Genomic DNA, 16,765 nt, shown 5'->3' on the forward strand with positions numbered 1-16,765 from the left:
TGAGTTACTTTACACGGTGCTTCTGCAACGGGATGAAAAATTCAACAGAGCTATGTAGGCCAAACCTTCAAAGCACAGTCTGATTCACAAAATGAATCATCAGAGAGAGAAGAAAATAAGAGAACGAGAGACAATTTTCAGCTTGAAAATGTGCAGTGAGAATGAAGCTGGAAAGAAGGAGAGAAAGATACACGAAGAATGAGATGGGTAAAGAGACAACCAGTGGATCTCACCTTGTGTGAGGGAGGTGTCGGAGGCGCGGCGGCCCTCCCTGAAGCTGATGGGAGAGCGGTTGTGGGCCTCCCTCTTCTGTGAGCTCAGGGCCTGCATAGTGGGGTTGGGGGGCCGCTGGCTCATGAAGGGGCCCTGGGTCACGTGGGACCCCGAGCTGTGGGTGTTGGCCAGGACCACCTCGCTGAGAGAGGGGGCGTCCTCCAGCAGACCCAGGTCACTGTGCAAGGAGCCCATGTCGTAGCCCATGTCAGAGTCCACACTGCCCAGGGACGGGTTGTGGCCCATGGTGAACAGTTTATCTGTTGGTTCACAGAAATACAGGAAAGCAAGGGTTCATTGACAGTACTACTGATGGATTGGATATTGCTCTAATTGGGTCACAGGTTTTTCAGGGTAGGGTTGGCACAATTATCATATAAACGTGTAACCGTTAACTATGGACAATTAACCGTTGTTTTCATACATTCATGTTATGATAAGGGAATCAACTTTATATTTAATTAGATATAGTTTACCCAATAGGAGTTTTTAAGTAGGCAGGAAGTAGGTAAAGTTAACAACCATTTTACGAGCAGAACGGCATGGTCGGGAGGAGACGCTTCATTTCCAAAAGTTCAAAGCAATAGTTATTGAGACTATGAGAGGGTGTCACTAAAGCCGTGTTGTATTCATTAGGTATGTGATAGCAAATTTTAAAAGATGCATTCAGATGCATTACGAGCTCAACATTTTCAACAAAATTATAATTTTGAATATAACCGTAGCCATTTGCATGACAACTAATCGTTACCCAAAACTCCATAGTTGTCACAGCCCGTTTTCCGGGTAAGGTTGCCGGTCAGGAAAGATTCCAGAGGGGTATACTACAAAGCAAGATCAATGACTTAGCCAGTTAACTTTCCAGAATATTCTGAAATAAATAAAACATTTTTAAGAAGATAAGCATGAAATGGGCATGGTCTAATTGCCTCAACAACCATAATACACTAAGTTTAGCTTTCTTAAATGAACCAGAAAATCTATTGTAATTTCTGGTTGTTTATCAAAGTTACCGCGTTGATCCTGCTTTGTAGTGTACCCCTCTGGCCTTAGCTAATAAATAAATAAAACCAGCCATCCACATATCAAAAAATGTGGTGCCTTTAAAATAACAATTTCCACTGGAAGCGCACATTTTCACCATTCACAAACGCAATACTTGCTGGCTCAGCAGATCAACAACCCATCATATGAACACAGCCCTATGTCCCCTATCTAGCCAATGGCGTATAAGATTCTCTAATGTCCCAGAACCTTGATTCAGATCTTACCTTGGTTGATGACGGGGCCCAGCTCATTAGTAACCTCGGACAGGGTGTGTCGGCGCTGGCCGAAGCGGGCCGTCTGGAAGGCGGAGAAGAAGTGGGCGGGGTCGTCCTCGGCGTCGGGCTCCTCCGTCTCTATGCCCTCGTCGATGGACGTCTCCATCATGTTACTGGGTGACGACACGCTGGACTTGCGCAGCACTGTGGGGGGCAGGGGGTCCAGCATACAGCCGTTCACCTAAAGGCGAAGACAGGGGGAGGCATGGGGAGTTACTTGCTGTAGCAATTCATTAGCTTAATCCATTTTACTAAATGTGTTTATGAAATGTATTTCAAAGACAGTGCACAGTAATCATCATTTCCCTTTCCACATTGATGCTCAAGTGTCAGCAAAAGAGCAAATTTTCATCCATACTCGCTAGAGTTGGGGATCGAACTGGGTTTCTAACCCAGACTCTCAGGGCATTATCTCTAGGGAGCTAATACGAGTTCCCAGCAAGGTTACTCATCATGCGAGAGGGTCTCTCCTTAACGCCTCTGTTACGCTTCACTCTGACGTGAATGGGACCTCCTTCTCTGTCACGCACGGCCTAAGAGGGTGAAACCATTCATCAGGACATGGCTCCTCTCTCGGTTACATGACCAGACAGCTTCCCCCTAATGTACACATCCCATAGGGTGCTCTTTTCTTGTGTTATTGGAGTGGACAGCTCTGGAGCTACAGAAACACAATATACTGCAAGGATTGGGGAATGGATGGGTAAACAAAATGTGTCTGCCATTTCTATCCCACCCTCCCTTTCCCCCCGTTGCTCAGACACTGTGAGAGGGGGAGAGGGGTGGGAGTCTGGAATGCATGCACAGGAAGTGTGCTTTGGCCGAAAGCACAGCGAGAGACTCTCCCACAGACACAGGCACACTGAGACACAATCACACTCGCTCATCAAACACACACACAATGTCTCTTGCTCACACAGCGTCTCTCTCTCGCACTCACACGCTCTGTCTGTCTGTCTCTCTCACACACACCCCACGCTGACACGGATCAACTGAATGAGTTGCCGGGGAAACCAGAACCCTGGGCTCCTCCAGTCAGAGCTGCTTTGTACAATTCCTGATCCCAGTTTCCTGAAGCGTGCTGGGCCAGGAATGCTGCCTGTTACTCAACACACTGGGGAGGGAGAGGGGCTGGCTGCTCAAACCCAGGCCACACCAGGCTATTACGGCACACTATACCCTATTTAGTACACTGGTTTGACCAAAAGTAGAGCACGAAATAGGTAACAGAGTGCCATTTGGGACTCATTCCTGGTACCTACAGTGCCTAGAGCAAGCAGGGGCTCATCAGGAGTGAGGGAGGGCAGAGGGAACAGCCTCAACAGACAGCATCCTGGACATGTGTCCTGCTGGTGCTCCTGCTGCTGAGATTATGCTAGTTCCTTGTTCTTGAGTGGGCCCGCCGTGTTCACTCACCAAGATAACACTTGAGCGGTGCTTTGATTTAATCCCTAGCAAGTCATTTTTTTTACAAGGGTTAATATAAAAATAAAAAGGCCAATTTTTGTTGTAGTAAAAGTGATAAATAACGAAGTGGTCAAAATAAAAATAGCATAGGGTCTGTGTGTAAGGCAGTTTTTCAAAACCCAGCAGCAAGCAGGGGAATGGTAGGTTCTTCAACGCAGAGTGCTGACGTCAGGAGTGAAGTCGAATGCTAAAGCCTGGCCAGGCTGGAAGAAAAGGTCACAGTCTGGCACAGATAAAGACAGAAACTTAGCAGAGAGGGAGTAGGGAGAGAGAGTCTGGGTCCAGACCTGCAGGGGCAAGAGTACAGCGGATGTCACATGGGCCAATGCTAAGTGTGCATGTGGTCATAGTGTGTGTGTGTGTGTGTGTGTGTGAGAGAAAGAGGTCTCTAACTGTGCCTGAGCTGTAGAGAATTGGGCAGCTGTCACGTCAGATGTGTGGCGAGTGAGACAGACAGAGGGGACGGACGGGGCTGAGTGGAGTGGCTTACGTAAGCTGGCGAGGGACAGCTGTGCCTTGCCTGCTGTGCGGTTACTGTTAGAACCAGCCAGCCCAGTGCCTCAGCCTTAAGGGCTCTGGGGAGCTGCTCACATGGTAGAACACATCCCTCCTTTCCCCCTCTGACAACCAGGCTGTGGAACGGTGCACAGACAGAGTGTGTCCCAAATAGCACTTTGCTCCTTATATAGTGCACAGGCATTCTATGAGCCCTAATCAAAAGTAGTGCACTATAAAAGGGAATAGTGCGCCATTTGGGACACACCAGAGGAAAAGGGGGCCATCCAAGTAGCACTAGCAGCAGGTGCCGGTCAGGAGGGGTCAGAATAGGACAGGAGAGGCCAGGGGATTTGAACGAGGTTAACACCCAGACATGTTTCCAGTTTATGTACTCTACCGTGGAGCCCCGTTCTCAGTGAAATGTGAGTCAGAGCTCTTTCATAACAAAACTGTGACGTAAACACCACCATCCATCACTCAGAGCCTCAAAGGCAGTGCACTATAACGGCACCATATTCCCTTTATAGTGCGGCACTTTTGACCAGGGCCCAGGTCAAAAGCAGTGCACTACTAAATAGTGAGTAGGATGCAACCTCAGTCGGAACTAGCTAGAAACTCCCACACAAGGTATAAAAGGGGGTAAGAGGGGACTGGGGCTGGACTATGTCACTCCTCTGCTGATTTTGTGTTGTTGTTCTATTGAGTGCCAAACTGGAAATGCTCCCTTCTCTCACTGCCTGGCTATGGGGAGTTGGGGACAGTCTTGAACAAAGAGCTCCCTGGGGAGGGAGGGAGAAAGGATGAGTGGGCTAAAGCAAACAAAACAGACAGACAAGAGTCCCCTCTTGGATAACTCAACAGCAGTGGGGTGGCCTTGGGGGAGGATCGGTCCTGTTGCAATCAGTGCTCCATGGGGTTGTGTTCAGTTAGGAGAAAATGTTCTGAAATCTTTTCAAACAGAGGTACTCCCTGAGTGTGTTCAATGCGAAAAAAAAAAAAAAAAAGAAAAAAAAAAATCGATGTTCATGTTGCAATTAGTTTTGGTACGATGTGCCCTAATGAGCACAACTCCCACATGACACTGACTGTGTGTATTTCTGTGCAAACATAATGTTTATATTAGAATTGAAGCATGAGTCTAAAATACCAATCCATTTGATGACACTCTCCTTTATGGTTTTCTTCGAACTTCCCAAATGTGCATATACACTGCTCAAAATAATAAAAGGGAACACTTAAACAACACAATGTAACTCCAAGTCAATCACACTTCTGTGAAATCAAACTGTCCACTTAGGAAGCAACACTGACAATACATTTCCCATGCTGTTGTGCAAATGGAATAGACAACAGGTGGAAATGATAGGCAATTAGCAAGACACATAAAGGAGTGGTTCTGCAGGTGGTGACCACAGACCACTTCTCAGTTCCTATGCTTCCTGGCTGATGTTTTGGTCACTTTTGAATGCTGGCGGTGCTTTCACTCTAGTGGTAGCATGAGACGGAGTCTACAACCCACACAAGTGGCTCAGGTAGTGCAGCTCTTCCAGGATGGCACATCAATGCGAGCTGTGGCAAGAAGGTTTGCCGTGTCTGTCAGCGTAGTGTCCAGAGCATGGAGGCGCTACCAGGAGACAGGCCAGTACATCAGGAGACGTAGAGGAGGCCGTAGGAGGGCAACAACCCAGCAGCAGGACCGCTACCGCCGCCTTTGTGCAAGGAGGAGCAGGAGCACTACCAGAGCCCTGCAAAATGACCTCCAGCAGGCCACAAAGGGTGGTAATGAGAGCCTGACGTCCACAGGTGGGGGTTGTGCTTACAGCCCAACACCGTGCAGGACGTTTGGCATTTGCCGGAGAACACTAAGATGGGCAAATTCTTCACTGGCGCCCTGTGCTCTTCACAAATGAAAGCAGGTTCACACTGAGCACATGTGACAGACGTGACAGAGTCTGGAGACGCCGTGGAGAACGTTCTGCTGCCTGCAACATCCTCCAGCATGACCGGTTTGGCGATGGGTCAGTCATGGTGTGGGGTGGCATTTCTTTGGGGGGCCGCACAGCCCTCCATGTGCTCGCCAGAGGTAGCCTGACTGCCATTAGGTAACGAGATGAGATCCTCAGACCCCTTGTGAGACCATATGCTGGTGCGGTTGGCCATTGGTTCCTCCTAAGCGCAAGACAATGCTAGACCTCATGTGGGTGGAGTGCGTCAGCAGTTCCTGCAAGAGGAAGGCATTGATGCTATGGACTGGCCCGCCCGTTCCCCAGACCTGAATCCAAATGAGCACATCTGGGACATCATGTCTCGCTCCATCCACCAACGCCACGTTGCACCACAGACTGTCCAGGAGTTGGCGGATGCTTTAGTCCAGGTCTGGGAGGAGATCCCTCAGGAGACAATCCGCCACCTCATCAGGAGCATGCCCAGGCATTGTAGGGAGGTCATACAGGCACATGGAGGCCACACACACTACTGAGCCTCATTTTGACTTGTTTTAAGGACATTACATCAAAGTTGGATCAGCCTGTAGTGTGGTTTTCCACTTTAATTTTGAGTGTGACTCCAAATCCAGACCTCCATGGGTTGATAAATTTGATTTCCATTGATAATTGTTGTGTGATTTTGTTGTCAGCACATTCAACTATGTAAAGAAAAAAGTATTTAATGAGAATATTTCATTCATTCAGATCTAGGATGTGTTATTTTAGTGTTCCCTTTATTTTTTTGAGCAGTGTAGTTTAATATATTATATTTAATATAACAAAATGCTTAATTCCACTAACTCAACAGTGTTATCCAGCTGGAAAACTGGATAGCACTCCACATAGTGGGTGTCTACAGGCCGGGGTGCTTCGGTTCAGAATAGCTTGTAACCTTAGATGACATGGGGCGACTTGTTTGGAGTTGTGACTTACTTTAGGAGTGGCCACATCCTCGACCATGAAGCTGTGCTCGGGCAGAAGCGGCGACTGTGGGAAGTTAAAGGCATCAACAGAGGCTTGGGACAGCGCTGGGGAGCGTAGTAGACCCCGCACCCCATGGGGCAGGAGACCCACCTGGGGGGAGCAACCGCTTGGCTCGCTCGGCTGTAGGGGATATAGATGGAGGGGTACAGAGAGCACAAGAGAGAATGAGGGAGGAAGATAAGGAGACGAGAGAAAGAGATGAGGAAAAAAGTTGGATAGAAAGAGAATCAAAGAAAGAGGGCGAAAAGGTGAAAAAGAGAGCGAAAAAGAAAAGAAAGGAAGTTGAATGGATAAGAATGAGAAAGAAAAAAAAAGAGGGCAGTGAAAGGAAGAGAAAATATGTTTTATGAACAGCCAGGTGTGTGAATGTAAATGTCCTTGATCATTACAACCACAGACAGCCATACTAATGCACCACACAGACCTGTCTTGTGGCGCCAAAAAAACGGCAACGAAGACAGAGAGGGTTACCTTGACGACAGTCTGCTCGGCGATGGTGCTGGGCCGGCGCTGGCGTACGTCAAGCCGCTGCTCCACAGGGAAACTGCAGCGGTGGGCATTGAGACGCTCCACCAGCAGGTAGTAGATAGCAGCAAAGTGGTTGTAACTCTTGTTCTGGAGCGACTGGACACAGGAATGTTAAAGCTGCAATATGTAACTTTTTGGGCGACCCTACCAAATTCACATAGAAATAGAAAGCAAATCTAAGAAGCGGTAGATCTGTTCTATGTGCACCATTTATATGCTTTCCGTTCTTAAGTTTCATTTTTGCGTCTTTTACTTTTGGGTTTTGTACACCAGCTTCAAAACAGCTGAAAATATTATATTTTTGTGTCATGGAAAATATATTTATTTTACAGCGGTATAGATCAGTGGTTCCCAAACAGGGGTACTAGGACCCCTGGTGGTACTTGTTCTATCCAAAGGGGGTTACTTGAGAAGAATCATAGAACAAACATAAAGCACCCACTAGGGCTGTTGCGGTGACCATATTACCGCCACATCGGGCGGTCACGAGTCATGAAGGTTGTCAAATTCCACGTAACTGTTTAGTCACGGTAATTAGGCTTCTCCAAAGTATGATGATGCTGCTGGTCATTAGTAGCCTACCAAACTTGCTAACTGCTTGGGACTCAGCACTCTATTGTCCCTCTAAATCACTCTGACATCAATGCAAATGTGATCGAAAATATAATCAAACACTTCATGAGAGCCCAAGAGCTCATGTTGTGCAACATTTCTAAAGGCTATGCAATTGTGCGATAAAACAAAGTGATGGCCTCTATTAAAAATAGGCGGATCCTATCAGCTTTCTATAGGCTAGGCCTACTATAAGCAAATATTAAGCACGTTGCTTATCTTTAAAAACAGGAGTATAGCCTACCTGGCTGGCATGAAAATGAACCACGGGAAAAGTGTCCTCCATTCGATATTTAAGTGCGGAGTGGACATGTATTTTTCCCCGCTGCCCGTTTCGAGACAAGTGCATGATGATGGTCTATTCGAAATAATGGTCCATTCGAAATTCAAAAAGAATTTCACACATTATTTAGTATATGTAAAGACAAGAAGAGTCTGATGGGTGAAAATATTAGCTTATTACTTGTCAATGATATATTATCACTACCAGTTTAAGGTAAGAAACCATTAAAGTAGTCAAATAGCATATTAAATCTGCTTTACAAGGGTTATAGAGCCTAACTGGCATACATAAGTAGCGCGTGAGTTTCAAGTTTGGGGAAGAAAATGTTCACCATAAAAATGCACCTTTATAATTAAAGCATTACGTGCATAATATCATGTGGTCCCTTTTGATAATGGTGTTTTCCTGCTATACGATTTTCTACGCGTATAATGTGAAAATTGCATCCCATAAATGTCCTAGACTATGTTTGGAATATTTATATCTCGCACAGGTCAACTTTTGTACTATGAGGGATAGTAGATTGACAGAGGCTAGAAAGTAAATGCGGACAGTTCTTCCAATATCTTCAATATGCACCTCGGAAAGGACGAGCGCAGTTGTGTCCGCAATGTGTGAGAAAGATCAGATCAGGAGTGAAAGGTGCATTTTTTAAGAGTGCATTATGGCCCCACAAAAGGGATGCCGCTGGGAAATTTAGAAGCATTATCAAGTGCTTGTCAAATTGTGAATGAGAGACTGATGAAGTGTGTCCAGCCTACGCAAAAAACAAAGCAAGTCTCATGTCTTTCAAGCAACTTTTTCAAATCATCATTAGTCGCATAATGCAGCCTTACAATCTATTAAAATATCTAAAAACATATAGCCCAACTCAGAATATGCTATTCTGTTCCCATGAAAATGTCTACATTTTCGTTATAATCACATTTCTTGAGACCTGTCCAAAATAAATAATGGATTTATTGCGAAGGTTTAGGCTATATTACATGTATTTATTAGACTTTTTAAATATAGATGTTCCAAAGGTCTGCACCAGTGGTTTGTAGGCTATGCGCGGAAGCCAAGAGATGATAAATGTGTTTGTTAATTAATGGTCAATTACCGTGACAGTTATTTGCTTGACAATCACTGGCTGATGAAATTTCATGACCACCACACCCACCAAATTATAACATTTTTATTATTAGCTAACTTTAGCCACCGCTAGCTAATAAACCGAAGTAATAGGGGCAATCATTCAAGTAAAAAATAAAATAAAATATGAATAGTTCTGGGTCCAGAGTGATGCCTAGAGTATCTATGAGGGAATTTGTCACCCAAAGCGACTTACATTTATGCGTACACACATTTTTTAGGTATAGGTGGCCCTGGGAATCGAACCCACTATCCTGGCTTTGCAAAAGCCATGAACTACCAACTGAGCTACAGAGGACCACACCTGTGCTAACATCAACACTCATAATAGGGTGTCATTAGAGATACAGTATATTCACACTTGCACAACACATTGCTTCATTCTCTTTAGTATGCTAGTTAATGCTAGTGTACACTGGCATATAGTATGCAAGTACACAAAATTGTGTTGTTTTGCGACGAGGTGGGGGGGGCCGTCCAACCAAATCTTGCTTAGGGCCACCAAAAAGGTTAGAGCCGGCCCTGCTGGCGTAGATATTGTCTGTGTCCCAAATGGCACCCCCATTCCCTTTACAGTGTACTACTTTTGACCAGGGCCCTTTGGTCAAAAGTAGGGAACTATATAAGGAACAAAGCACCCTCTCTCGGCCACCTCTCACCTCAATGGTCTTGTGTTGGTCGATGCCCAGGCTTTGCATGAGTCGCAGAACCTGCTCGCTGTACTCGCCCACGCTCAGGTCCCCCTCCTGTTGGTACAGCATGGGCCTCTGCACCGGCACATCCAGTGCCATCCACTTGTGCTCCTTGATCTGAGCCACCGACAGACGCTTGGACGGGTCCAGCACCAGCATCCGCCGGATCAGGTGCTCGCAGTCTGAGAAGGGGAGGGGAAAATGAATAAAGATGGAGACAGAGAGAGGGGAACAAAATCAATGTACAATCCCTGGTACTCAGAACCATAACAGTTCTTCCAATATCACTTGAGACATCATCTGATGACAGAGAGGAGTGTGTTCTCCTGTCACGTCTGACTTTCCACAATTGCCCCGACACATCAGACCATACACACTAACACGCAGCTCGGGACAGTGGTACTGTGTGTACGGACTGTACCATGTACCGAGAGTACAGAAGGAAGAATACCCCCATTTGAGTGAAGAGAGCGCTCCGGCTAAAACGTTGGGGGAACAAAGAGGTTCTATTAAAGCAGGGCCGGCCACAGGGAAGGAGTGCCTACACTACTCACGCTAAGAAAAACAGATGAGCTCAGGCAGGAATGCACAGCAGGCTTTCTCCCTCTTTTTTCTCTAACCCCCTCTCTCCTGTTCTCTTTCTATCCCTATCCCTCTCTGCTTTCTTTACTCCATCCCTCTCTCATTCCCCATCTCACGGAGGAGGAGGATGGAGAGACCTCTTATCCTTCAGTTAGGGGCTAAATGAGCTTGACGTCACCAACCTCTGGGTCTTAATAGGATTATTGCCCACTGGGCTGAGGTTCTGTTTTCTGCGCGTGTGTTTGTGTGTTTGTTTGCATTTGTGTGTGTGCGCACATCGGTCTGCCTGCATGCATCTCTGCTCTTCTCACCTCTTCGGCACGAGCAACGTACTTATCTTGCCTTCTGCGGTCTTATTTACAGTGCCTAAAGTATTCAGACCCCTCGACTTCTTCCACACTTTCTTACAGCCTTAATCTAAAATGTATTAAATTGTCCCCCCCCCCTTAATCTACACACAATATCACATTATGAAAAAGTATAAAAATGTTTATAGGCATTTTTGTACATTTATAAAATAAAATAAATGTATTAAAAAAATACATCACATTGACATACAGTTGAAGTTGGAAGTTTACATACACTTAAGTTGGAGTCATTAAAACTTGTTTTTCACCCACTCCACAAATTTCTTGTTAACAAACTATAGTTTTGGCAAGTTTTTCCAACACTTGATACAGCCAGATCATTTCACTTAATTCACTGTATCACAATTCCAGTAGGTCAGAAGTTTACATACACTAAGTTGAATGTGCCTTTAAACAGCTTGGAAGATTCTAGGCTAATTGACATAATTTCAGTCAATTGGAGGTGTACCTGTTGGATGTATTTCAGGCTTACCTTAAACTCAGTTGCTCTTTGCTTGACATGGGAAAATCAAAAGGAAATCAGCCAAGAGCTCAGAAAAAAAATGGTATACCTATAAAGTCTGGTTCATCCATGGGAGCAATTTCCAAACGCACCACGTTCATCTCTACAAACAATAATATGTAAGTATAAACACCATGGGACCACGCAGCCATCATATCGCTCAGGAAGACAACGTTTTCTGTCTCCTAGAGATTAACGTACTTTGGTGCAAAAAGTGCAAATCAATCCCAGAACAGCAGCAAAGGACCTTATAAAGATGCTGGAGGAAACCAGTACAAGTATCTATGTCCACAGTAAAACAAGTCATATCAACATAACCTGAAAGGACGCTCAACAAGGAAGAAGCCACTGCTCCAAAACCGGCATAAAAAAGCCAGACTACGGTTTGCAACTGCACATGGAGAAATGTCCTCTGGTCTGATGAAACAAAAATAGAACTGTTTGACCGTAATGACCATCTTTATGTTTGGAGGAAAAGGGGGAGGCTTGCAGGCTGAAGAACATCATCCCGACCATGAAGCACGGGGGAGAAAGCATCATGTTGTGGGGGTGCTTTGCTGCAGGAGGGACTGGTGCACTTCACAAAATAGATGGCATTATGAGGCAGGACAATTATGTGGATATATTGAAACAAAATCTCAAGACATCAGTCAGGAAGTTTAAAGCTTGGTCGCAAATGGGTCTTCCAAATGGACAATGACCCTAAGCATACTTCCAAAGTTGTGGCAAAATGGCAAAAGGACAACAAAGTCAAGGTATTGGAGTGGCCATCACAAAGCCCTGACCTCAATACCATAGAAAATGTGTGGGCAGAACTGAAAATGCGTGTGCGAGCAAGGAGGCCTACAAACCTGACTCAGTTACACCAGCTCTGTCAGGAGGAATGGGCCAAAATTCACCCAACTTACTGTGGGAAGCTTGGGGAAGGCTACCCGAAATGTTTGACCCAAGTTAAACAATTTAAAGGCAATACACTCAATTAGAATTTAGTAGCATGTAAACTTCTCACCCACTGGGAATGTGATGTTATAAATAAAAGCTGAAATAAATCATTCTCTCTACTATTATTCTGACAATTCACATTCTTAAAGTGGTGATCCTAACTGACCTAAGACAGGGAATTTAAATGTCAGGAGTTTTGAAAAACTGAGTTTAAAAGTATTTGGCTAAGGTGTATGTAAACTTCCGACTTCAACTGTAAGTATTCATACCCTTTACTCAGTACTTTGTTGAAGCACCTTTGGCAGCGATTAGAGCCTCGAGTCTTCTTGGGTATGACGTTACAAGCTCGGCACAGTTTTGGAGTTTCTCTCTGCAAATCCTCTCAAGCCCTTTCAGGTTGGATTGGGAGCGTCGCTGCACAGCTATTTTCTGGTCTCTACAAATATGTTAGATCGGGTTTAAGTTCGGGTTCTGGCTGAGCCACTCAAGCAAGGACAGTCTCCAGTATCCAAGTCCCAGCAGCTTAAAAACATCCCCGCCGCATGATGCTGCCACCACGCGTCTCCGTAGGGATGGTGCCAGGTTTACTCCAGACGTGATGCTTGGCATTCAGACCAAAGAATTCAATCTTGGTTTCTTAAGACCAGAGAAACTCCAAGCTGGCTATCATGTGCCTTCTACTGAGGAGTGGCGTCTGTTCACTCTACCATAAAGACCTGATTGGTGGAGTGCTGCAGAGATGGTTGTCCTTCTGGAAGGTTCTCCCATCTCCACAGAGGAACTCTGAAGCTCTGTCAGAGTGACCATCTGGTTCTTGGTTACCTCCCTGACCAAGGTCAATCTCCCCCGATTGCTCAGTTTGGCCGGGCAGCCAGCTCTAGGAAGTCTTGGTGGTTCCAAACTTCTTCCATTTAAGAATGATGTAGGCCACTGTGTTCTTGGGGACCTTCAATTCTGCAGAAATTTTTTGGTAGCCTTCCCCAGATGTCCCTCGACACAATCTTGTCTCGGAGCTCTACGGACAATTCCTTCGACCTCATGGCTTGGTTTTTGCTCTGACATGCACTGTCAACTGTGGGACCTTATATAGACAGGTGGGTGCCTTTACAAATCATGTCCAACCAATTGAACAGGTGGACTCAAAATTGTAGAAACATCAAGGATGATCAATGGAAACAGGATTCACCTGAGCTCAATTTCGAGTCTCATAGCAAAGGGTGAATACTTATGTAAATAAGCCATTTCTGTTTTTTAAAAACCTGTCTTTACTTTGTCACTATGGGTACAGTGTGTAGATTGAAGAGGAACATTTAATTTACTCCATTTTAAAATAAAGCTGTAACATAACAAAATGTGGAAAAAGGGAAGGGGTCTGAATATTCTCCGAACGCGCTGTATGATGACTTCCCTGTTAACGAATGAGCACTTCTCTGGCCGAGAAATCCAGCAAGAGAGGGGGATATGAGAGAGAAACTATGCAATCCACATTGACCCTCTTCTTTTCTATTGAGTACATTTAAAATACATTTTTATTCATTTAACTAGGCAAGTCAGTTAAGAACAAATTCTTATTTACAATGACGGCCTACACCGGCCAAACCCGGACGACACTGGGCCAATTGTGCGCCGCCCTATGGGACTCCCAATCATGGCTGGTTGTGATACAGTTTGGATTCAAACCAGGGTGTCTGTAGTGATGCCTCTTGCAATGAGATGCAGTGTCTTAGATTGCTGCGCCACTCAGGAGCCCAGTACATCATGGAAATATTCAGGGCTGGACAGTTAACACCTCCTTTCGACAGTTAAAGAAAGCAGAGTGGGGGGGGAGATGTTATCTCGGATTTCTGTTACACCAAATCTCCTGGGGCCGCTTCGTTACGGCGGTCAAATAATGTACGGTCCTGGGATGTACAGTACTGAAGGTAATAATAAAGTAGTGTACTACCAGTACAGCTCTGCCAAATGTTTATATAGAGGCCGTGTACTGTACCGTACAGTGTGTGTATGTGTGCCAGTGTGTGTGTAGCAGAGACTGAACATGTGGGGAGGAAACGACACTCTGTTCTTCTCGTATGAAGCGGAAGGAGGGAACAGGACCGGAGCGGTCCGTGAGGCTGCATTCAACATGGACTAAATAGTCCACCCCTATAGGGGAGGCTGGCAGAACTGAACTTCACTGGCTCTTCCCAAGGTTATGTACACAATGACTCTGGCTCTTTCTGATTAGAGTTAATCGCACCAGGTTGGCGTATAGCGTTAGCTCAAACCTGACATGCTGACTTCTCTAGATTTGGAGCACCACCAAAAGGAGCACTGTTAGGATCTCCTAGGAACAGTGCCCATATTCATAAAGCGTATCAGAGTAGTAGTGCTGATCTAGGGTCAGTTTAGCCTTTTAGAGCAGAATGGATAAGATGCACAGTATATGGACAGAGGACACCTGATCATAGATCAGCACTCCTACTCAGATGTTTTATGAATGGCTCGCTCTTGTCCCTCTGCAGCAGATGTATGGTGAACAATATGTTAGGAATATTGAATTGTAATAAAATCACAGTATCGAATCGCAATACATATCGTATTGGCACCTAAGTATGATAATGTCGTATCGTGAGGTCCTTGGCAATTCCCTGCCCTAGTAGTAAATGGGTTCCATTTTGGACAGGTGTTTTGAACAGGTATTTATGCCATGCCGGGCAGTTGAGCCTCACTTCAAAACAGTCTATGCTTTCCCTGCATGCTAGACCCCTATGCAGTGGTGAGACACAAGAAGGGGGATTCTGAAGAGCTCCAAGCAGACTGTTAAATGGGTTACACAGTATTGGTGCATATACTGAACAAAAATATAAAACGCAACATGTAAAAGTGTTGGTCCCATATTTCATGAGCTGAAATTTCCCATAGGCACAAAAATATTATTTATCTTACATTTTGTGCACAAATTTGTTTTCAATCCCCATTAGTGAGCATTTCTCCTTTGCCAAGATAATCGATCCACCTGACAGGTGTGGCATATCAAGAAGCTGATTAAACAGCATGGTCATTAAACAGGTGCACTTTGTGCTGGGGACAGTCAAAGGCCACTCTAAAATGTGCAGTTTCATCACACAACACAATGCCACAGATGTCTCAAGTTGAGGGAACAAGCAATTGGCATGCTGATTGCAGGTATGTCCACCAGAGCTGTTGCCAGAGAATTTAATGTCCATTTCTCTACCATAAGCCGCCTCCAATGTCGTTTTAGAGAATTTGGCAGTACGTCCAACCGGCCTTAACTGCTGGCGGCGTGTAACCACGTCAGCCCAGAACCTTCACATCCGGCTTCTTCACCTGCAGGATCGTCTGAGACCAGCCACCCGGACAGCTGATGAAACTGAGGAGTATTTCAGTCTATAATAAAGCCCTTTTGTGGGGAAAAACTCATTCTGATTGGCTGGGCCTGACCCCCCAGTGGGTGGGCCTGGCACACAAGTGCACCCCTGCCCAGTCATGTGAAATCCTTAGATTAGGGCCTACTGAATTGTAACTCAGTAAAAAAAGTGAAATTGTTGCATGTTGTTTTTTAATTTTTTTATTCACTATACATTTTTGGGAACTTTTAAATGAACAATATATAGCCATTGATTCGAGGAGGTTGTATTTCTACAGCTTTATATCTCAGCCATTTACTAAAACAAGTGGTGGGGTAACCACTTTGTTGTATCTTGGGTTGCCCCTTTAATGTCCTCTGCTGGCATCACAAGTAAACAAAACCCATTCCAACAACCACACACTGTTTTTCCATAGGAGAAGTGGTGTCACTTCAGTCTTTTCTGGGGTGTAAAGCAGTAGGTTATTGAGTCTCACCTTCTGTCATGAAGTAGGGGATGCGGAAGCGACCCTCCAAGACGCGCTGTCGGAGCACGGGCAGGGTGGGGCCATCGAAGGGCAGGGCACCACACACCAGCACGTACAGCACCACCCCCATACTCTACATTGAGACACAAAAACACACGCGCACACAAGCACAGACAGACGGACGGACAGACAGACGGACGGACAGACTAGGTCAGGGGCTGCAGTGTGAACAATTACACTCACATAACTAGATCAATCAGGGTAGAAAGGCACCCAGATGTATGCGAGGGCGAGTTCACCATCTCGTATGCGAGGGCGAGTTCACTATCTCGTAATACAGGGAGGGCTATAAAGAGAGGTTGGAAAATCTTGTGATTTCACATGTCGTCTTCAGGTCACCTTTGAAAGAGTGTAAGTAGGGCTATTTGTTTTTTTAACAAGATGTCATTCTCATACACTTATCACTGCAAGGGGGAAAGCAAACATTTGATCAGCTGACTAGGGTTGATGATTCACAATCAGATCCCCGACGCAATCACCAAAAGCAGTATATTTTTTATCCCACCTTCTCGCAGTGGAGCACCTTGACTGCATCCCAAATGGCAACTTATTCCCTAAATAGTGCACTGCTTTTGATAGGGCTCTGGTCAAAAGTAGTGCACTGTGCGGAGTAAGGTGCCATTTGGGACAAAACTTTTCCCCGGCTTTGTCTTTGTTTAATCTGGTTGGCCTCATTATTGCTTCTAATGTCCATGA

General features: G+C 45.4%; 1 protein-coding gene across 1 annotated transcript in view; it reads right to left on the reverse strand.

Annotated features, from left to right (window-relative positions):
* Positions 1-16,765, reverse strand: part of LOC139382263 (serine/threonine-protein kinase SIK2-like) — a 58,072-nt gene that overhangs the window by 11,340 nt on the left and 29,967 nt on the right. The window contains exons 6-11 of the mRNA XM_071126128.1: positions 16,019-16,142; positions 9,746-9,960; positions 7,001-7,153; positions 6,479-6,649; positions 1,545-1,776; positions 234-533 (exon numbers count right to left, since the gene is read on the reverse strand). Coding sequence (XP_070982229.1) covers positions 234-533; positions 1,545-1,776; positions 6,479-6,649; positions 7,001-7,153; positions 9,746-9,960; positions 16,019-16,142 — 1,195 coding nt within the window. The remainder of the gene's footprint in view (positions 1-233; positions 534-1,544; positions 1,777-6,478; positions 6,650-7,000; positions 7,154-9,745; positions 9,961-16,018; positions 16,143-16,765) is intronic.

The sequence above is a fragment of the Oncorhynchus clarkii genome, chromosome 24 (genome assembly GCF_045791955.1).
Source record: "Oncorhynchus clarkii lewisi isolate Uvic-CL-2024 chromosome 24, UVic_Ocla_1.0, whole genome shotgun sequence".
In the NCBI taxonomy this organism is placed as follows: Eukaryota; Metazoa; Chordata; class Actinopteri; order Salmoniformes; family Salmonidae; genus Oncorhynchus; species Oncorhynchus clarkii.